Below are 21,887 nucleotides of genomic sequence, written 5' to 3'. Positions count from 1 at the left end.
ACAGGGGGCCAGGGTTTGGCCGTGAGTGGCCCTGGGTCATGTTCTCTCCTGGGACCCCTGGGGGTCCGTGCAGATCCGGGACCCACCTGCCTCAGACTCCAGCCCCGGGAAAGAAGAGCTCGCGCTGCACAGAGCGTAACCCATTCACATTTATAGGAGACACAAAGGAGGCAGGCGGACGACACATCAGCATTTCCACTCCAGGGAACTGGCCAATTCCGACCAGAACAGCGATCAGGAACATAATTGTACAGCGTCGGGGCACGGCATGGACGCGGGCTCAGTCCCACTCCCCGTCCCCCTCGGGGTTGTCCTCGCGAGCTGCCTCCACGTCGTGGAAGTGGAAGTTGGCCATCATGTCTCGCACGGCCAGCATCAGCCTGTTCAAGCCTTGGTTGCGGTTCAGACCCCCAGCCCCTCCATCCTCCATCCTCTCCCCCTGCAGCAATGAGACTCGTCTGAGCAGGGTTGTCCTGGGCCCCGAGGCCCAGCGCTCCCAACCCAGCTTGCCCAGGACCCTGCTGGGAAGAGGGAGCTCCTCGGCGCAAACACGTTTGACGAACAAGGCCAGGCCCCAGCGGGAGGTCAAGGAGCCACGCTGAGTTGAGGGGCCAAGCTGGCGGCTACGGTCTCAGGTGGGCATGTCCCAGCCTCCTGAGCAGGCTGGCTACTGGCGCCAGCAAAGCCTCTAGACATGCACAACCCCACGGCCCGGCCTGAACCCACATGGCAGAGAAAGGCCGAGACATGCTCACATACCTCCATGGTGTAATTGGGCAACAAAGACCGGAAGAAGAGGGCAATTGTGTTTCCATGGCTGACGGGACTCAGCCTGAAAGAGGAAAGAAGGTCAGAGAGTGCCGCTGTGTACCCTGCCCTGGGGTTGGGGGGAGACAGCCCACACGGTAGCTGGGGCACATGCTCAGGCCTCACAGGGAAGGGCATCCAGAGGGGGCGGGCCCTTGGGGACCTGGCTGGTTGAGCTGAGCAGAGTGTGGAGGGTCACCTGCCACGGCTCGGGTGGCTTGCTTTTGAGAAACACCGCGCAGGGGATACAAAGCGGTCATGTGAAGAGAAGGTTCTAGGGTGTGCTGGGGAGTACCCTCCTGGTAAGACATGGAGCTGGAGCCCAGCTCCCCTGGACATTTAAGGACTGATGGCCTCGGGTCGGCACAGCCCTTCAACCACTCCTCAGGGCTACACTGTCCAGCAAGACAGTTTTTCTGAACCTACCAACATTACAAATGCCTAAGTGTTACCTTAATCAATCTGAGAATTTAAGCGGGCACTATTTCCCTAGAAGCATGCAGTCCAACTTTTAGAAAAAGTCCTTTATCCTACATAATGTGCTCTACCTCTACTGAGGTCTGGAAAGAACACGCTTTCTGAAATGGGAAAGTCTGTGACTCCAGATCTACAAGGTTGTGCCGACAGCCTCGTGGTAAGGCAGTCACTCAGCTTGAAAGGCTAGAAGGAAAGAAAAAAGCAGCTTTCCCGCAATCCAAGGCTAAACGCAGTCCACAAATCCACTGCAGACTTGGGCTAGCTGTGCCCTCACTGAAGCTCTCCCGGGTTTGGCCACAGGCCTTTCTCTGTTCGGAGTCCTATGTATCAGCAGTTCCTTACCGTGGTTTTGATTTTACATTTATTTCTAGATTCCATAATTAACACGTCCCCCACCGCACTGCACACTCCACAAGGGCAGAAGTGGTGCATTACTCCTGCTTCCCACTGTTACCTCCAACACCTGTTCTAGAACCCAACCAAAAAACGTTTCTACATCAGACAAGTAAGTAAAAGTAAGTGAAAGAACACGGCCGGCGAAATCTGACCCGTGACCCCAATCACACCATCCTCCGAGGGCCTGTGTCTGGAGGAGGCAGGGAGCCCCAGGGAGCTGTAAGCACTGACCTCAGAGCCACCCAAGCAAAGGAGCAAAGCAGGAGGCGGAGAGGTACCTCTCTGGTCTGACGTAGGAGTAGATGGTGTCCAAGGGAGGCAGAGGGTCGAAGCCCATCACAGACTGCGTGGTCACGTCCTTCAGAAAGGGAAACAGAACCGCCGTGAGCCCTGGCTGTGCCCCCAGCTGACTTCCAGCTGATTCTAGCCTGGGCTGGCCTCTGCGCGAGGAGTCTGTCAGTCTGACAGAATCTGTCCTTGGCTGTGAGGCTGCATCTACTGGACTAAGAAACTGGGTGAAGGGTGGGGACGCTCACTCTGCCCTGCTCAGATGGCAGGGGTGCACGTGCAACAGAGAAGGAACGGCTCGATCACCTGTGCCAGGGTCTCTCACTTCAGTGCTCCAGGAACCCCGAGCCGCTCAGACAGCGATGAGCACAGCCCCACCCCTCAAAACCCCAGCTGTGAGGGGAAGGGCCCAGCAAGTGACAAAGCTCCCATTTTCAGCCCCTCTCCCTTACCGGAGGGAGGGCGGCAACAGCTTCCTTGACCTCGGACAGGACCACGTGGCGGTGGATGTTTCTGGGTGCACGCTGGTAGAGCACCTTCCGCCTAGGCCCAGGGAGAGAAGGGAAAGCACAGGGAATGAGCCTGCCCTGGCCCTGTGGCCACATTTGTGACAGCCACCCTGAGCAGATGGGCTTCACCCTTGTGAGGACCCATGAGGCCAAGCACTGCCCTGTCCCCCCTGGCCTCTGGGCCCACCTGCTCTCACACGCTTCCACTGCGGGGTCCCCAGAGTCCACTGCCTGCAGAACCTCGCGGACGTTCTCCTCTAGCCAGCTCATGGTGGCGGGCTCCTTCCAGAGGAAGTGCGACCTTCCGAGGTAGAGGCTCACCAGCTGGCTCAGGGCAGGGGGCTGGCTGTGGGAGAGGGGGGCTTGTGAGCAGAGCCCGCCAGGGCACGGACTCCACACACCCACTCACACTTGTCGGGGGTGGGGTGCAGGGGCCTGTCCAGCAGCCTGGGGGTGGAGGAGGTTGCCCAGAGGGGCTGCCGACTGGAGATGGGCCGTAGTAAGTACAAGTTCTTTAAAAGAAACGTAAAACAGAGGGAAGGTGTACGTCTGCGCACACAGAGACAGTGGATAGCCGTGCTGGTTCACTAACGGGGCTCCCATGCTGCATGTTCACCTTTATTTTTCACGAGACATTTGGGAAAGACAGTCCATGCGTGTACAGATGTGTGATACGAAACCCACCCAGCAGGTGCAGGTGCCGGCACAGTGGGCCCCACGCCCTGCCCACTTCTCATCAGGAAGGCCTGAGCTCTGAGCTGCAAGCTGCTCTCACACCAGCCAGCTCTGGGTCTGAGCGGTGAGGCGATGCCCCACGAGGACCTGGGACCCAGCCCTCCTCAGCGGGACAACAGTCTGGCTGCCAAGGTCTCCTGCAGAGAGTGCCTGGCAGGACCCTCCCAGTGACAGCCAGCCTCATGAGCCTCGGGTCTGAGTGCAAATGGTTCCCGGGCTCTGCTCTGAGGAGCATACCCATGACCCACATGTGGGCGGGCCCTGTCCTGTCTTCACCTGATCTCGGCATCTGGTCCGAAGAAGCGGTGAGTGGCGACAGCGGCGTCGGGCCGCACGCTGCAGTACTCGAGCAGAGGCAGGAGAACTGCGGGAGGAAGAGGGGCCCCCAAGGGCAGGGTGACACCAGGGTGAGGCCAGTCTGCCCACACCAGCCCCCAGCGGGGCTCTGCCACTTTAGACAGGGTCATCAGCCTTGCTGCCTCCCAGTGGCCCCGTGTGCATCTGAGGGGTCACACCCATGACCTGCCAGGCCAACACACAAAGCGTCCTAACCCCTGAGCTCACACACATTCCCCCTGCAGGCTGGTGGGGGAGCCAGCTCGTGGGGTTCAGGCCTTGGGCGCCCCGTACCTTGGGCGGAGACAGGCTCTGCCCACTTGTTAGAGCGCTCTCCCTCTGAGTACCCGAGGCCTCGCCACAGCCATGTCACCCAGAGAACCGTGTCTTTGAGTGCCCTTCCAGGGATGGGTGAAAGCAGGGCAGCTCAGTGTGCAACAGGACCCCCCGGGCTGCACGGAAACACCACCAGCAGTCGGCACACGGCCGCCAACACCCCTGACTCCACACACACAGCCAGCGCCCACCAGAGGCCTCTCCTCCTAACCTCACGCACCTCAACGGGGAAGAGTCAGTCCTCCGAAGACTTGGCCAGGCAGCCCTGCGTGTCAGGCCCAGACGTACAAGTCCGGTGGGAACCCTCAGTGACACAGGCCTCAGTCCTGCCCTGGCCACCTCCTCAGACCTTCACCATCCTTGTCTACACCCCCTGCTCTGTTTTCTCCCCAGCACCTAGCACCACCTGATACGTCATCCTTTTCAGCTCATTCCACTGTCTGTCTCCCTGCCCTGGGATGTGAGCCCTAGAAGTGGGGATCCTGGCTGCCTCCTCTGCCTGGCCTGGGACGCAGCAGGCTCACGGAGGTGAAAGGGTCACTGAGAGGGGGCTGTGGGGACAGTGTGCATGAGCTTCATGGCCTGTCCCTGGCACACAGCCCTCTGTGAAACTGCACGTGGCAGGAGGGCCCAACTCCACCAGGACCCTGATGGGGCAGCAGGCTCTCTATGATCTCCTCTCACCACCAAGATCAGCCCACAGGACTGTCTCCGCGTGGACACCAGCCCACTACTCCAGGGAACACAGGGATGGTGGAAGGACCTCTGTGCAATCCCAGGACAACCCTGTCTCTAAGTTCTTCAACTCAATGAGAAATGGGATTTGCGGACTGGGTCCCTCCTGCACGGTTCTGCTAACGTCCAGCAGCTCATGTCCCTCTCTCTAGAAGACACCCGTCTTCAGAGACTAAGTTTTTCTCAGTCAATATCAAAACACTTATCCTAAAACCCCAAGAGAGTTGGACGCCAAAATCAGTTGTGACTTATTTTCAGCTTCTGAATTGCGTGTACGTGCATGCAGGGGTTTGCGAGGGTGCACTCACCTCCAGGGAACATGGTGAGTGCCTGTCGGATCAGGATAGAGGCCTGCTCCCTTGCAGAGCTGAGCTCCTGCTCGGGGAGGTCTGCTTGCTGACTCAGCAGGAAATACGCCAACGGCACAGAGAAGGCGAAATTTGGGAGCTGAGACAGGTTCCGATGAGCCTGCAAGAGCCAGAAAAACAAAGTCTGAAAGTTCGACGCGGCAAAGACAAAAGATGCACAATTCACAGACGCTCCGAAGTCTGAGCCCCAGGATGAGCACAAGCGTTGTGTTGGTATCTCTTTGCTTGGCATAAAGATAACTTCATGGCACGTCCAGGGGCTTTCTCTTGGCAGGAGACAAGTAACAAGGCCCCGGGGCGGGGGCGGGGGGGGAGGGAGGTGCAGAATCGACAGAGACAGAAAAGCAGGAAGACCTGGGGGAGGTGGAGTCAGGTGGGGTCAGAGACAGGCGCCCACCCTCAGGCTGCGGCCAGCTTGGAAGCAGGCAGTCCGTGCTCTGTCACAGTGGGAAACTCAGAAAGCCCGGGTGGCAACAAGGAGCGTCCCTCCCCTGCTGGGACCTGATCACATTGGCGAACACGGCCAAGCACTTTCCTGGCCTTTCTCTATGCGTACGTGACAGATAACACACGATGGGCCAGGTTTTCTCCACTGAAGCAGGGCTGTGGTCTCCATGGTTCGGTCAACGTTCCTCTGCAGCCCTGTTGTGGGGGGAGGGCTGCTCCCTGCAGCTGCATTTTGGGGGCTCCAGGAACCGCATAAACTAGGTCCCCAGTGGCGGGACTCCTTGGCCAACAAGCCAAAGGACAGAATCCCAAATGACTTACGTATGTAGTCATTTTTCGACTACACCCACCAGCCCCACCCCTCCGGAAGTGGTCAGGTTCACATCCCCAAGAAGGCACCATCCAATAGGAACACACGTTTTCCAGCAGTCGAATTAAAAACAATACAGGTGAAATGAATGTTACTACTGTCATAGTGAACCCAAATACCTAAACCAGCATCACTTCTACAAAGGGTCACTATGAAAGTCACCAGCAAGAGCATGCAGTTTTTCTGTGCCCAGTCTCTGCCTCGATGTCAGGCTGGAGGCAGACCCCGCCGGCCTGTGTCCATGCGGAGCCGCTCGAGGGAAACAGGTGTCATCCCATTCGGCCCACCCCCCACCCCTGCAGCTGTGCGCACACGAGCACAGGAAGCAGGGGAGACAAGAAGGGAGCAGGGCACAGACTCCGGGCTGAGCAAGGCGAAGAGAAGCGCACATGCACACCCACCTCCCACTCCTGAAAGAGACGGATCAGGTACTCGTAGTTACGCGCCCGCAAGGCCAGGTGGTCGATGAGCAGCAGCATGCACAGCGGGTCCTCGTCGGGCTCCAGGCTTCCGGAGGCGGCACAGGGAGAGAGCGCAGTGTGGGCCGGTGTGGACGTCTGTGGGCTCGCGGCCACGGAGGCCATACGGGCGGCAGCTGTGGGCGCTTACCTCAGGATGAGCTTGCAGAACTCCAGCGCTGTGCGCGGGCAGCCACGCTTCTCCAGGAAGCTCATCTGCTTGTAGAGGGCCAGGTAGAAGCTCCTAGATCCAAGACAGTTCCCGGTGAATCAGAGTGGCAGCAACCCCAGAGGCGCATTGCCTGGAGGCCTCGTCCAGCACCGAGTCCACCCTCTGCACGCTGGCACTTCCCATGTGGCCTAAGCACCGTGACTGTTGGTGAGTATTCCTGTGTCTGCAGAGAAGGTGATGCTCTGCTTGTCGTCTGCAGTTACGTGGCTAGCCGGGTAAAGAAACAAGCTTCGCCGTTAGTTGAAACCGTCTTTTTAGTTTACTGTTTTATCGTCTCAGGGGACAGACTCAACCTCTCCTACCGTCTCTACCATTTGAATTCACCCTCCAGTCTCAGGAGCTGCTAGCGGCACTGCTGCTGGATGCGTCAGGTTGGGAGACTTGAACCATCCTGGTGGACTAGTGTTTTTATCAATGACCATCACCCTGCTAGTGCGTGCAGAGGTTAGTGTCTTATGACCTGTCTCCAAGAACGAAGAACTTAATTGGAGAGACAAACTGAACACACGTGAAACCAGACAATCTGTGCGGGGCGGGGGGCGGAAACCTGTGTGTCCCGGGACCTAGGCTGACTGCCAAGGCATGGAAACACCCAGGGCTGGAGATGACCAAGGACGCTGGAGGCCATGACAGGGTGAAGAGGGCACCAGGACAGAGGACACCCCCCCGCCCCCGCCCCAGGGCCCTCAAGGCCAGGCCGAGGGCAGGAATCCAGTGGGTGAGGCTGTTCAGGCCTCCGTCAGTGAGGGCTGGTGCCAGGGTGAGGCTCTGGGGCAGGAGACGCATTTGCGAGAACAGAGTGTCACACAGTCATGACCACTCAACGCAGGGAACAGGATCAGGCTTGAGTTCAAGCCATCCTCAATGATTTAGGAAACGGCACATAGGGCTGCCCATAAAGCATTCCAGAGCATTCTAAACTCATGGGGTGCAGATCCCTTTGTCCAAATATACGAGGAAACACAACTACAGACCCCGGGATGATGAAGTGGCCTATCAGACTCACTTCTAACAAGGACAAATGGAACCCCAGGCAGCAATCCATCTGTCCTGGAGCCCTCCTGCATTCAAGTGGTAAACACACGGAGATCCCCTGGTGTGAGCTACCAGGTGGGACACCTCGGGGACAGGCCCCTGCCCCGTTCCAGTGGCACCTACACGGGTACTCACATCCCATCACAGCTCTGATGCACCTCGACACACCTGTCATCCAAGAAACCCACCTGTTCTCAGGTCTGCGGTAATCCAGCCGGCAGGTCCCGCTAGTGAGGCTGAACAGGGGGTGGAAGGCACACTCCATGCTGTACAGCGCTCTCTCTGAGGACCACACAAACACCAGGGGAGGGTGTCACGGCCAGCACGGTGTGGCAACTGCAACCCCATCCCCCATGGCTCACAAAGAAAGCTCTCAAAGGAAGAAGGTAGCACAGCGAGGATTCTGGAAAGTGCCATGGCACAGATGTGACCTTGGGATCACCGATGCCACTCTCTGCATCTACTTTACCCAGAAGCACGACTTTCTAGACAGACAGATACAAACACACGTCCTCACAAAACCCACATGCACATGTCCACAGCAGCTTAGTCACATGATCCAAGGAGTGGAAACAACCAAGTGTCTGCCAAGTGCTGGCAGACACACAAAACATGGTCCATCCACACTACGGAGCATCATTTGACTGGAGAGGAATGAACCCTGGAAACATTGCGGTAAATGAAAGAAGCCAGGTCGGGGCGCCTGGGTGGCTCAGTCGGTTAAGCATCTGCCTTCAGCTCAGGTCATGAGCCCAGGGTCCTGGGATCGAGCCCCGAGTCGGGCTCCCTGCTCAGTGAGGGTCTGCTTCTCCCTCTCCCTCTGCGCTACTCATGCTCTCTTTCTCTAACAGAAAAGATCCTTAGAAAAAAGCAGCCAAGTAGACATGTATCAGAGCACTTCACTCACAGGAAATGTCTGGAACAGGCAAATGCACAGAAACAGGAAGGAGGCTTGGGTGGGCCAGGGGCTGGGCTGGGGTGGGGTGGGGAGGCGTCAGGTGATGGGCAGGGATTCTTTGATAAGTTACATAAATGATCTAGATTTGGTGATGGCAAGGGTGTACGACTCCGGCATGAACTAAACACCAATGAACTGCTCACTCTCAGTGGCAGAGTATATCTCAGTAAAGCCATGGTTTATAAAAGATTCTGGCAGGGGTGCCTAAGCGTCAGACTCTTAGTTTCGGCTCAGGCCACGGTCTCAGGGTCCTGGGATCGAGCCCCGTGTCAGGCTCCATGTTCAGTGTGGAGTCTGCCTCAGAGTCCCTCTCCCTCTCCCTCGCCCTTCCTCTCTTAAAAAAAAGCCCTGGCAAACCCTGAGTCCTGGCTGTCACCTTCTAAAACAGCACCTGTGCTCTTCCAGCAGAGGTGCTCCAAGGCACAGCAGGGCAGTGTACCCAGGGAGGCTCTTACCCACGAGGTCTCGGGCCATCTCCTGATCCTCCTGAAAGCGACAAGCATCGCTGAGCTGCAGAAGCGAGTCAACGTGGTATGGGCTGGTCTGGAGCAGAACCTATGAGCAAAGACGGAACAATGACAGGGCCAGAGGTTGTGCCTCCTGGACAGCAGGGAGCAAGGCACCAGCCCCAGGCAGCACTTTCAGGCACTGAAACCTTGGGAAAATGTCACAAAGGGTGACATCCACAAAACCCTCACCTCAAACCAGGCTCATCACCGCTGCTAAGCTGAGTCACGGATCAGGCCTCTGGTGGGAGTAGGGACTCTGCCCCAGGACCTCCACCTTCACCCTCTGCCACTCCCCCCAAGCAAGGGGCCCTGGGAAGATGAGGCGAGCCCCTAGAAGCACCTTGCCAGGGCCCTCAGCCCCCGTGATCCAGGCCCAGGGCAGCCTGGGTTACTGAGGAGAGGATGCAGGCTGGGCGAGGACCCTCCAGGGGGACACACGCACCACGATGTTGTTGGGCTCCATGGACTCCACGGCAGCCAGGAATTTGTGCTGTGTCTGCTGATACTCCTCACTGTGCTCGAATGCAAAGGAGGAGAGGCCCTTCTTGGACTCCAGCAGCCGCATGGACAGACCTGCGGAGAGTGCAGCATCGGGCTCCTTGCGCTGTTCCTGGCGAGGACTCTCTGTGCACACTCCACGGAGTCCCCATCAGAGGGTCTACTTTCCCAGGATGTCTGGGGCCGACTGCCCGTGGCGTGGTCCACACCAGCAACCTGTCTATGCTTTTCCCATGAAGAGGTTTCTTCCATTGGTGTGGCCGGATCACCAATGTCCCAGGACAACAGGGACACGGGACAGGGGCAGGGTGGGGCCGTCACGTGCTCCTCTCACGGTGACGGTGGGCGCCCCAGTCGGACCCCATGACCCAAGGGTTCTCAGACACGGGGCATGTGCTCCACACTCCAAGCCTTTCTGCACTGGTGCTGTTCTTCTTTAAGTTATACAGACTTATTAGTTGGCAACAAAACACAAACTATCCCACTTGGAAAATGAACTAGATTGCTTCCTACGATACAGGATCCACAGGAAAAAAGAAAAAGGTAGAAAAAAGCTTCATGAAAACCCATTTGAGAAAACATGCAGCTGCTGTGTGCAGGGAGAGGGGGTCCTTGGTCCCCCGGCACGAGGCCAGGGCACACCCCACAGCCCCTCACCTGGTTTGGTGTACCGTGGCCAGGTGCTCTTCGGGGTTGTCAGCCATGTACACTTGGGGTACACACGCTGCCTCTGCCTCGGCCTGGGGAGAACAGACATGGTTACAAATTCTCCTTCACTGCCTGACCCCCACAGGCACCATGGAAGCAGAACCGTGGGGAAGGGAAGGGCGGGGGCGAGGGTGCACAGGCACGACCAGGACACGACACAAACAGTGTCAGCAAAAGAACAGGACCACCGCCAGACGAAACTGAAAACGGTCATCTAAATGACCAAACAACCAGAGAAAGAAAGAAAAACAAGAAATTTACAGTCCAGCAAAATGGTAGAAAAGAACGGTAAATAGGAAACAAAAATTGGAAACCAAAAATAAAGACCCGGAGGAGAGTAAGCCTGTAGGTACCCCGTGGAAGGAAGCGAGCCGCATCCCCGTCCATCGGGCTCGACAATGCAATGCCGGCCAGGCACAGGGGACAAAGGGTGGCCTCTGTGCCTCTGTCCTGAGGTGGGTCCTCTCCTCCCCTCTCAAGATTTTGAAAAGGGAAAAATGATAACCATGAACAGAACTGGTGTAGCAGGACACTGACGTCAACAGACTTCTGGTGGGAAGGAGCAAGACAGAGAGCACAAGGGGGCAGCGGGGGAGGGAGGTCCAGCTCCCAACACAATGCACGTGGACTGCCCTCTCTCCTCAGCCACGCACTCCACCTGTTATCCGGGGGTCTCTGCTGCAAGTGCCAGACCGCCCCCTTGAAGCCGTGGCCACAGAGAGGGGTTACTGCACCACCACTGATGCTTTCTTTCTTAAGCTGAGTAATGGGCATGTGGACATTCTGCTCTATACTTTCTTGATAATCTGAACCACTTCATTAGAAAAAAAATTTGAGTAAGAATCTGGCCTGTATTAGGAACAGGATAAAATAGACTAGGCAGAAGTGTGAAGAAACGGCAAAGATGAACCAAGCAGAGGCAAACCAGTGGGGCTACGGTGGGGAGACACAACATTCAGCCTAGGAGAGTCCATGTGACAAAGAAGAACACCTTGAAGTGAAAATGTTTTTCATCAATATTCCAAAAGAAGACCAAGTCAGAAACCCTTGTGTCCTGAATAACTTAACAACCAAGATAAAACCAAAAACCATTAGCAAATAACAAGAAAAAGTGCTCCATGTACACATTAGACAGAATCTAAAACTCCTACCTCTACCATAGGTCAGAGAACGAAGAAACACTCAGACAGCAGGTGACCGAAGGTAGCTGGAGCTAATGCAACATGGGAATAGCCACTGCTGGGTAATTTCACTATAAATGGCCACAGACATGCAGGGAGACTGCAGCCAACACAGAAGCCAACACCTGTCCCCTGGGGCAAGTGCATTCCCCTCGTACACCAGGGTGTGGAAAATGGTGCCTAGAACCCAGCCATGCAGAACCAGGTGGTGTGGCAGTCCCACAGAGTTCTGTGGTCCTGGGGGACAAGATGTGTGTGCACAGGGGGCCCAGATGGGTGCACGGAGGTCTCCTGAATTGTTACCTTGGAGGGGGGTGCCAAAGGAGACAATTCTAATTCCAAATTGCTTCATTTTATTTATTTATTTATTTGAGAGAAAGAGTGAGAGACAGAGAGCTCGAGAGGGAAGAGGGTCAGAGGGAGAAGCAGACTCCCTGCTGAGCAGGGAGCCCGATGTGGGACTCGATCCCGGGACTCCAGGATCATGACCTGAGCCGAAGGCAGTCGCTTAACCAACTGAGCCACCCAGGCGCCCTGCTTCATTTTTTTTTTTAAAAAGATTTTATTTAAGAAAAGCAGAGAGAGAACATGAGAGCATGTGCCTGCAGGGGGGGAGGGGCAGAGGGAGAGGGAGGGACAAGCAGACTCCCTGCTGAGTGCAGAGCCCAAGAACATGACCCAAGCTGAAAATAAGAATCAGCTGTCCAAGCGACTGAGCCACCCAGGTGCCCCTTGCCTCAATTTTTTTATAACAAGCATTTAATTCTACATTTAGAAAAAAATATATACGTGAAAAGACAAAGCTTCTGCTGACGTGGACACTCCTGGTCAGAAGTGGACTCGGTGCTGGGCATCCGGAAAGCTGAACACCACACCTCCTACACAAAGTCCTGCAAGCAGACCCTCATGCACAGAGCATTTCTCTCTGCGTCTACCACAGCTCGTCAACCACTAAGAACTGTTACATTAACAAAGATCAAACTTATCTCAGAATCTAAACCCCATGTTGGTTTTGCTACTGATTGAGAAACAAAAATTAACCTGGCCAAGATTTCAGAGCTAGAAGCTCAAAATTTTAGGACCTCCAGAATCTCTGTAAAATTGTGACTCACATGCTGGCTAAGGCAGTGGGAGGGATGGGGCCCAATGGTTACCGAAAAGGTCAAACATCAACTTCTCTCTGACCCTTCAGGTTCCTCAGAACTAGAAATCCTAAGGCTTTCCGTTTGCAAGGTGCTTTACCTACCCCTCCCCCAAGGGTTTAGAGGCCTTGAGAATACTCCCTCCCTTTTCTGAGAACACAGCCAGTGTTGAGCTTACCTTTGTTCCCCCAGGACAGCTCGAGCACCAAAATACCTTTTCAGTTCTGTGTCTGGATTCAAGTGTCTAGAGAATTGAAAATTTTACAGAGAAAAATGAAATTGAGTTCCTCTACAACGATTCTGGGAATTCTTTTTTTTTCTTTTAATATTTTATTTATTTGACAGAGAGAGCACAAGCAGAGGGAGAGGGAGAGGCAGGCTCCCCACTGAGTAGGGAGCCTGATGCAGGACTTGATCCCAGGACCCTGAGATCATGACCTGAGCTGAAGGCAGATGCTTAACCAACTGAGCCGCCTAGGTGTGTCCCCGATTCTGGGAATTCTGAAAGGTCACGTAAAACCCAGCAGGAAGAACAGCTATCCTGACATGAAAGACAACTGGCAGGCCTGCATTCTTCAAAACCATGCTGACCGGAAACAGAGGCAGCCAATACTGGGGCCGAGTCCGAGCAGCCTCAGATCTACAGACTAGATCAAAGTGGGCTCACTGACTCAGGAATAAAGATGGCTTTTTGAACACAGGCAAGAGTCTCTTTAGTAGGGATAGGGTTTCATTAGACATCCACTAGGACAAGAGAGAAATAATTAATCACAGAATGACATCTTACTTCAATACCATTCAAGAAAAAATATTCCCAGATTTATAAAGTTAAGGGATGGGTCCTTGGAAACCAAAGTTTTCCCCTTTCCTTCTTTCTCATTGCTCCTATTGCCTAAATGTTTGGCAATAAACCTACATTGCTTTTAAATATAGAAAGTTTTCTTTTTTTTTAAATGTTACTCTTCCTTTTCATGGAGTCTGTGTCTCAGCAGGAGGGAGAGGAGCTATACCTGTGTTCCACATACAGGACGTGCTTCTTGGAGCTCAGGGGAGGCGGCCCGGGGCGGTTGAAACCACTGCTGTCCTCAATCCTCTCCAAGATCCGATCGATATCTTCCAGCCCATTTTCCTAAAGACAACAGAACACTGACTTTATTTTAAACATCGTAAGAATTGATAAACAAAATGACTTTCATAAGGAACCAGCATTATACTGTTTACTTTCTAAAAGACAGTATAATCCAAATACTGTGTACAGCACATATATTTAGAAAAAAGGAGAGACGCTTCATTAGAGGAAGCTCAGAATTGGCAGGAGCACAGAACCAGAAGAACCCTTGAAATAACTCAGTCACAAACCTGACTGCTCGTCCTACAGGTGTGCCCACCCCTTCAGGTAGGACTTGACACAAAAGAAAGCTACAACCTCTTCAGGAGACACGGAATCAGATGGCGAAGAACGAATGAAACAGATGTTCTCACGACAGACTGCTCCTGGAGGGTTACACCTCACCATCCAATCAGTCCATCAGCACTAGAAAAAGGTCAGGGCAAGGGGGCAACAGACTAGAAGGAACTCTGCCGGCCAGAGAACGTCATTCAGATGGTGGCCAGGAAATGAAAAGCACAGAATGAGGTCTAACCCTCAAGGAACAAAGTGAACTAACATAAGCAAAATTTAGCTAGAGACTTTCACTGACCTCTGAATTATATTCAATCAAATATTCAATTATATACAATCAAAATATCAAATAAAAATGAACTGCTTCTAACACCACCTTGAGAAACAGCCAGATGCACATACCAAAATTTCTCCTGTAGAGTTTTTCTTATTTTTCTGTTTCTTTTTCTTCTTTCGGAGTTTGCCACTTATATTAGACTAAAAAAAGAAGCACATTTTAGTCAATGGAAAGAAACAATAAAATCTTAAAATCTGAGAATTAAAGCAGCAAGCTGCAGAGGGATATGGGAACACAGGCTTGGGATCCCCTCCCTCCCACCCCGAATGTCCTGTGAACTCACCTACTTCTCCAACACATACCTCCCACTGACCTGCAACTCCGGGCCTACGTTCAACTTTCTCCCCTATTCCTTCTTGAGAGGACTCAGGGTTTCCCAGGACCTCAAGAGGCTCACAGGGTCTGAACCATGCATCCACCTGCCCTCTGTTTTTGTCTTTCACTTTGCCAACCACCCTTCACCGCCACACTTAGCTACCCTGGAGACCTGGGCCCCTGCACTGCAAACCCCCTCCCCGACCCCTGCGGGTGCGCGCACACACACATACACATACATACACACACACACACACACACACACACACATGCCCTTGGTGCCTCTGCTGGAATACCTCTGGTGCCTCCAACTGGCCACCTCCTTCCCTGCAGTGTAGAGCCCCTGCCAACCCAAGCTCGGGCAAGTGTCCCATTCTACGCCATGAGACAGGTCTCATGGACAAGATGCACTTGTCCATCCATTTCTGTCCCCCTTTCAACTAGAGGTCCCCGGAAGGCAGAGTTGTCCCCAGAACCTAGCAAGACCACAGTAAGCACTTGCTGTGTAAACAAGCAAAAGATCTCCTTAGAGACCCTCCCCTGTGCCATGCACAACAGCCACACCCCAACACTAACTTGATCAACGCATTTCCTCAAGGTATGGCCACCCAGGGCCCTGTCCACCTGACCAGAGCTCCAGACACACAGTCACAGAGAACATACATGTTGCAGAGTAGAAACAGACTCTCCCGAAGTGTGAAGGCGAGTCTGGTGCCAGGGAAACTCGTCTAGGGGACCCTGTATGTCCCCACCTTGATGCCCATCAACTACTCTTAAGAATTTCATACAAATCTTATCAGGGGCCCCAAGGAAATGGTGGGGCAGCTGCAACTGGAGAAAATGACAACAGAGTGTGGCTGGTCCCCATACCTGCTCTGGGGGCGCTGCCTTGTCAGCCACTTCTCCAGCTTTCTTGCTGTCTGCACCTCCACTCTGGGACCTCCTTTTGTTCCCTGACACCACGGCGTCTGTGAGCAGACCATCAGGTCTCTCCCCATTCAGCAGAGGTCCCTCCTCAAGGTCTTCAATGTTTATCTGGAAAAACAGATGGGAGAGAACAAGGGTGTTCCAGGCAACCCGGTCACAGAGTAAATGGTGATACTGAGCTGTGTCAAGAGTGGAGAGCAGGGCAGAGCTGGGGCAGGGAGACATATTCAGGGTCACTCCAAGGTTGCAGTGGGAAGAAACACCTACATCCATGTGCCTGGCAGAGCTGTAGTGCTCACCTTCTCAACAAGCTCTGGCTCAGGGTCATTTTCGTCAACGGACCCCCGAGAATGCTAGAGGCCGGGGTGGCTCCAGGTGTCTCTGTCTTCAGAGCTGACATAATGAAGAATCCCCAAACATTACAACCTATCTCCCTTACTGAACACCACCCTAGGGCAAAGATTTGTAAATACATTTGTTCAGCCAATGCATTAATGTTCTTTCCTCCTACTGGGAGTTCTAGCTCAACCCATCTACAGTAGCTGACAGGACAAGGAGCTAGGGGAAGAAAAGGTACCTAAGGACTGACTTACCTAGAAACTCTTCCCTGATAATAAAAATAGCTCACCCAACAGAACCTTACATAGCAGTGAAAAGGAATGAACTGTCCACGTGCATGCAAGCACACTCACACTCTGGAGGCAAGACGGGGCCAGGGTGGGTACAAGTCACTGGAGAAATTCTGGCCCTTCAGCCAGTCAATGAATAAACAAACAAAAGAAGTCAACACGGACTAATAACGACCACGTTTCATCAACCAGATGGGATGGACCCCATCTAGTGCACTGAGGTCCAAAAATAAGTAAAACAGTCTTCAATTTAGAACATGTGACAATTTATGACATTAAACAAAATAAAAATAAGATCTACTTTAACCCCCACAACCCTGAGGATAACTTTTATTTTTTTTAAACTGAGATCAAGGGGTGCCTGGGTGGTTCAGTTGGTTAAGCGTCTGCCTTCGGCTCAAGTCACAATCCCAGGGTCCTGGGATCAAGTCCCACGTCGGGATCCCTGCTCAGCGGGGAAGTCTTCTCCCTCTCCTCTCTCCCTGCTTGTGATCTCTCTCTCTCTCTCTCTGTCTCTGACAAATAAATCAATCAATCTTAAAAAAAAAAAAAAAACACAAAACTGTACCTGGTGAGTTTTCATTGATTCTTTCTGGACCTACTGTCTCAGTTGGGAAAGTATCAAAGAAAAGAAAGCAGGAACAAGTTTTTGTATCCTTTGGTTTTGCTTGCTTTCTTTACCAATGGAGATTTCCATGTGGCAAGGACAGAATCTAGGAATATATTATGCTTATCTGTCTATAAATCCATACCTGACTTGAAAATGCTAGAACTCTACCAAAATAGCGTCTGTCCCAACATCACCCAATACTATGGCGATTCCTATTGTGGACACCGTCTGTTGAGGGGCAGCTTTGTAAAGCCAGGAGCCCGGGTGTGGTCTGGTTGGTTTAGATTTGGGAGCAAAGAAAGAAAACTGGAATGAGGCCTCCTGGGACATTTTCTAAAACAATGGGGGTCCATGGGGGAATTGGCACCCATACTTTCTTCAGCATTCAAGAAAATGGTACCTCCAATGCTTCTAGTGAAGCTGGGTGCCAATTTACTTTTTTTTTCCTTAAAATTTATTTATTTGAGGGGCGCCTGGGTGGCTCAGATGGTTAGGCGTCTGCCTTCGGCTCAGGTCATGATCCCAGGGTCCTGGGATCGAGCCCTGCTTCTCCCTCTCCCTCTACTGCTCCCCCTACTTGTGCTCTCTCGCTCTCTATCAAATAAATAAAATCTTAAAAAAAAAAAAAAGATTTATTTATTTGAAGGGTGCCTGGGTGGCCCAGTGGTTAAGCATCTGCCTTCAGCTCAGGTTGTGGTTATTTCTTTGTAACATTTTCTTTTCTCCAGCTTACTTTAAGAATGCAGTATATAATACATACAATGTAGCTGCTATGTTATTAATAAAGCTTCCAGCAAATAGTAAGCTTTTAGCAGTTAAGTTTTGGGGAAATCAAAAGTTAAAGGCAGATTTTCAACTGCATGGGGTTTAGGGCCCCTAGCCCCAGTGTTGTTCAAAGGCTGAATGTAATTCTTTGTGAAATACTGATCTTCCTCACTTAGAGGGAAAATTTCTCAATGCTATCAAGTCTGATCATTTTTAAAAGTCTATTTGTGTGGTTTTTAGCAGACTGTCGAAGTAGTCCTTGACTCCCAAAATACGGAGTTCTATTCTCTATTATCCTCAACCGCTACACGGTATGTCATGCTGCAAAACTTGAACTATACATCTGAAACGGGTGAATTTATCAAATATGTGTTACGCTTCAATAAAGCTGGTTTTTAAAAACTACTCTGAAGTAGAAAAACGATTTCTAATCTAAAGCCAAAAAAAAAAAAAACCCTCACCCAAGAGCCAGTCATGAGGACAAATTTATACACTAACAAAGGACAGTGTCTCTCTGCTCTGCTTTCCTCTCCTCAGAGAACACTGCTGGCCCCTGGAAATGCTTCTAAGTAAACCACCTAGGATCACGTTTCTACTTAAGTTCTACTGCAGCCTTCACTTGGTTTCCAGTGTCATTTAAAATCTGCATTGGCAGCGTGTTGACGATATGCCTAGCTTGGGCTAAAGGCTGCACATGTTAATTCATATATCACACATGACAACCCCATGAAGTAAAGTAAGATCATCCCTAAGAAACAGGGAAACTGAAATTTGTGTTAGATATCTTGCCTACATTCTCACAGCTTTGAAGAGGTGGAGCCAGGATTCAAACCTACGTCCTTCTCCAAAGCCTGTACGCATACATTCTGGCTGGAGACAACACCTGCTGGTCCTCTTAGAGGAAATGCTGACTCATGCAGTAGCTTTTCCGCATACCTGGGTGCCAGACACAGGGTGGTGAGGACACGTTAGGGAACAGCACAGTCTCTGTTCCCACAAAGCTTATACTTCAGCAGGGAAACAAAGCAACACCAAATCTAAAAAAACCGACAGGTAATTTGTATGCTATATTCTGTGTTAATAGCCAAGGAAAAATAAGAAAGAAGAGACATGAGAGTGTGGAGGTAACTGAACTTTTTTTTTTTTTTAAGATTTTGAGAGAGAGAGAGTGCACATGCAGAGGGAGAAGGAGAAGCAGGCTTCCCCGCAGAGCAGGGAACCCAATGCAGAATTCCATCCCAGCACCCTGGGATCGTGACCTGAGCTGAAGGCAGACGTGTAACGACTGAGCCACCCAGGAGCCCCTAGGATTTATTTATTTTAGAGAGAGTGAGTGCAGGGGAGGGGCAGAGGGAGAGAGAAAATCCTCAAGCTGACTTCCTGCAGAGCGCAGAGTCCAAGGATGCAGGGCTTGATCTCACAACCCTGAGATCAGGACCTGAGCCGAAATCACAAGCTGGATGCTTAATTAACCCAGCCACCCAGGCGCCCTGGGGTAAGTGTACTTTTAAAAGCAGGCAGGAAGGGTAAGCAAGACTGAGAAAGTGACATCTGAGCAAAACCTGAGGAAGGAGTCATTATGACACCTGAATACAAGGCATTAAAGGCAGAGGAGACGGCAAAGGGGACAGATCACTATGGCTAGAGCACAGCAAACAAGATGATAAAGAAATGAGGTAGGAGAGCTCATGGGGCGAACTGGGCCAGCCTGGAGCCATTGAGGGGTTGTGAAGAAAGGAGGGCTGAGGTCAGACACGAGCCTAACAGGGTCACTGTGGCTTGTGATCAGACAGACTGCAAAGGAACAAGAGCGGAAGAAGGACTGGGTAGAAGGAAGGTGATGATCCAGGCCATAGGCAATGGTCACCCCCCCAGGTGCTGCACCTGGAGTTGCCATAGGACTTCCCAATGGTCTGAGTGTATGGTGAGAGAGAGAAAGAAGATCAGAACGCCTTCACACTGCTGGCGTGGACAAGAGAAAAAATGGAGATGCCCTCCACAGAGAGAGGGAAGGCTGGAGGAGGCAGAAAGGGCAGTTAACACACTGGGTTTGAGATGTCTGTGAAAGGCGTAAGAGGAGACAGATGTTGAGCTGGATCCATGAATCCCAAGACTGGGAAGGACATCAGAGCTGGTGACAGCAACATCAGAAAGAAGGAGGTGGGGCACCTGGGTGGCTCAGTCGTTTAAGTGCCTGCCTTCGGCTCAGGTCATGATCCCAGGGTCCTGGATCAAGCCCTGCGTCGGGCTCCCTGCTCGGCGGGAAGCCTGCTTCTCCCTCTCCCACTCCCCCTGCTTGTGTTCTCTCTCTGGCTGTGTCTCTCTCTTTCAAATAAATAAATACAAATCTTAAAAAAAAGAAAAAATGAAAGAAAGTGGAAGGGGGACACACAGAGTTCCGAGCAGGTACAGCCCGAGTCCCCCTGACGTGATCTCACAGGGAAGTCCACATTAGTATTTCTCCTCTCCCTTCACACATAAGCACCTGCCACTTTTTCCATCTCTCTCCATTTATCCTCTTTTTCAGCAGAAACATTAACTTGCTTCAGAGAAAAATACCATGACGTGGTTGAGAGTACAAGTTTTAAGTCAGAAAACCTAGATTTACTCTGCACGTGTCACTTACTACCTCATTTGCACAAGGGGGACAGTATGACCTCCTTTCAGACTACGAGAATCCCAAGATACAGCAGCAGTGCCTGGAATGTGTAAATGTCCTCCAAAGAAAAGCTACTGGTGTTAAAGACTAAATCTGGGGGATATGGGAAAGAGAAAGCACAAGCTGCTCAAATGTCCATGGAGATGGTCGACTACAGCGCAGACTGGTTTCAGCCTGTGAACAAGTGAGATGGGAAAGACTTGAGTGTTTTGAAAGAAGTCAGAAAAATGGCAAATTTAAGAACACATGATGTGACAGAAACAGTGGGGAGACAAACTGCTGTGAGTCCAACTGTGGGAGCTGGGAGATGAGCACAGGAAGGTTAATACTACTCTTGTTTTTGTACACGTTTGAAACTGTTTATAATAAAAATGTCAAAAAGAAAGAAACGGTAAGAAACAAGGCAGAGGTGAGGGAGTTACTTCTGGTCTCAGAATCAGAACAGGTGGAAGGAGACTATAGAGAATCTCAAGAAAGGACTTGGTCAGGGGCGCCTGGGTGGCTCAGTTGGTTGAGCGTCTGCCTTCGGCTCAGGTCATGATCACAGGGTCCTGGGATGGAGTCCCACATCAGGCTCCCTGCTCGGTGGGGAGCCTGCTTCTCCTTCTGCCTCCTCTGCCTGCCACTCCCCCTGCTTGTGCTCTCTCTCTCTCTGACATAAATAAGTAAAATCTTTAAAAAAAAAGAGAAAGGAATTGGTCCCACCTCCATCACAGACTACAGCTGAGGCTCGCTGGCCTTCAGAGGGAAGGTCGATCGCCCAACTCCCAGCAGGGAAGCCCACATTCTCCACCATCTAATGATGGGCTCCTAACCTGCCAAGTTTACATAAAGCTGGGAGCCATCACAAGACCAAGAAAGCGCTTCCAAAGGGTCACTGGTTTCCCCATCATCTTCAGACCTACTGCTGTGTGTTCAACCACTCGGGCACACCGTGGAGGGGATCCAAGGTGAGCACAACAGACAGTCACCTGCCCGCACAGAGAGGTCAGAGAAGCAAGAATAAGACGCACAAGCAGAAGTACTGAGGCCAGCTAAAGAAACCCCGGTGGGCGTTTACTCCCTCAATTCGCATCCATCGTGTTATTTCCGCGCCAGACACGTGCTGCGGGGGACCCAGTGATGAGGAGCAAAACACCAAGACCTGCGCTGTGAGGAGTAGACAAGACTGTCTGCAATGGCCCTGCGAAAGCCTGGCGTAGGCAATGCTCAACCCTGAAACAAAGCCAAGAGCCCCCAGAGCCTGAGACGTGAAGCCCCGCCCACTGGGCGGCGGACCCGCCTCTCGACGTCACGACCACGCCCAGACCGCAATTGCCCTGCCTCCTCGCCGCAGCCCAAACCCGACGTCGCCACGCCCACCACATAGCCCGCCTCACCCCCCCTTAGCACCGCCCCCGCTGCAGCCCAGACCACGTGTTGCCCCGCCCCGTGACGTCACGGACCCGCCCCTCCCACTGCCCCCTCCCACCGCCCCCACCCCAGGCAGCCCCGTTCCTCACCAGCTCGAACCGGTTGTTGACGCAGACGCCCTCCTTCCCTGCGCCTCGGGGACGCCGGCCACCGGGACCCCGCTTTGGACCTTCTTCTTCCGCATCATCGTCATCGTGGAGGACAAACTGCAGGGCGCCGGGCCCGAGGGGCTCCTGGCCGCGCTGTTCCCCCCTCAGCCTCCGGAGGGCCCGGCGCGACATAGGACCCAACGGCCGCTGACGTCT

General features: G+C 52.7%; 1 protein-coding gene across 1 annotated transcript; it reads right to left on the bottom strand.

The window, feature by feature from the left end:
- Nucleotides 1-136: 136 nt before the first annotated feature.
- Nucleotides 137-21,863, bottom strand: TCF25 (TCF25 ribosome quality control complex subunit). Its single transcript, XM_025860518.2, has 18 exons — nt 21,672-21,863; nt 15,450-15,614; nt 14,330-14,404; nt 13,536-13,654; nt 12,704-12,769; nt 10,152-10,234; nt 9,439-9,569; nt 8,943-9,042; nt 7,718-7,811; nt 6,414-6,506; nt 6,206-6,311; nt 4,928-5,087; nt 3,489-3,576; nt 2,665-2,823; nt 2,421-2,511; nt 1,959-2,038; nt 760-832; nt 137-439 (listed from the first exon to the last, which is right to left on the bottom strand). Exons 1-18 carry the CDS (start codon nt 21,861-21,863, stop codon nt 281-283), a joined length of 2,034 nt encoding a protein of 677 aa, XP_025716303.2. The 3' UTR covers nt 137-280.
- Nucleotides 21,864-21,887: the final 24 nt, after the last annotated feature.

The sequence above is a fragment of the Callorhinus ursinus genome, unplaced genomic scaffold, assembly GCF_003265705.2.
Source record: "Callorhinus ursinus isolate GAN/ISIS: 27379988/994484 unplaced genomic scaffold, GSC_fseal_2.0 scaffold46, whole genome shotgun sequence".
NCBI classification, from domain to species: Eukaryota; Metazoa; Chordata; class Mammalia; order Carnivora; family Otariidae; genus Callorhinus; species Callorhinus ursinus.
This window is presented reverse-complemented; position numbering and strand designations above follow the sequence as displayed.

What these genes read in the sequence shown, in the direction of transcription:
- TCF25 (XM_025860518.2), bottom strand. Translation starts at nt 21,863, where the DNA reads ATGTCGCGCCGGGCCCTCCGGAGGCTGAGGGGGGAACAGCGCGGCCAG. An exon ending in AGGCAGCGCCCCCAGAGCAG is followed by an intron (nt 14,405 to 15,449) that starts GTATGGGGACCA and finishes TTCTTTTTTTAG; the next exon opens with TCTAATATAAGTGGCAAACT. An exon ending in TGCCCAATTACACCATGGAG is followed by an intron (nt 440 to 759) that starts GTATGTGAGCAT and finishes TCATTGCTGCAG; the next exon opens with GGGGAGAGGATGGAGGATGG.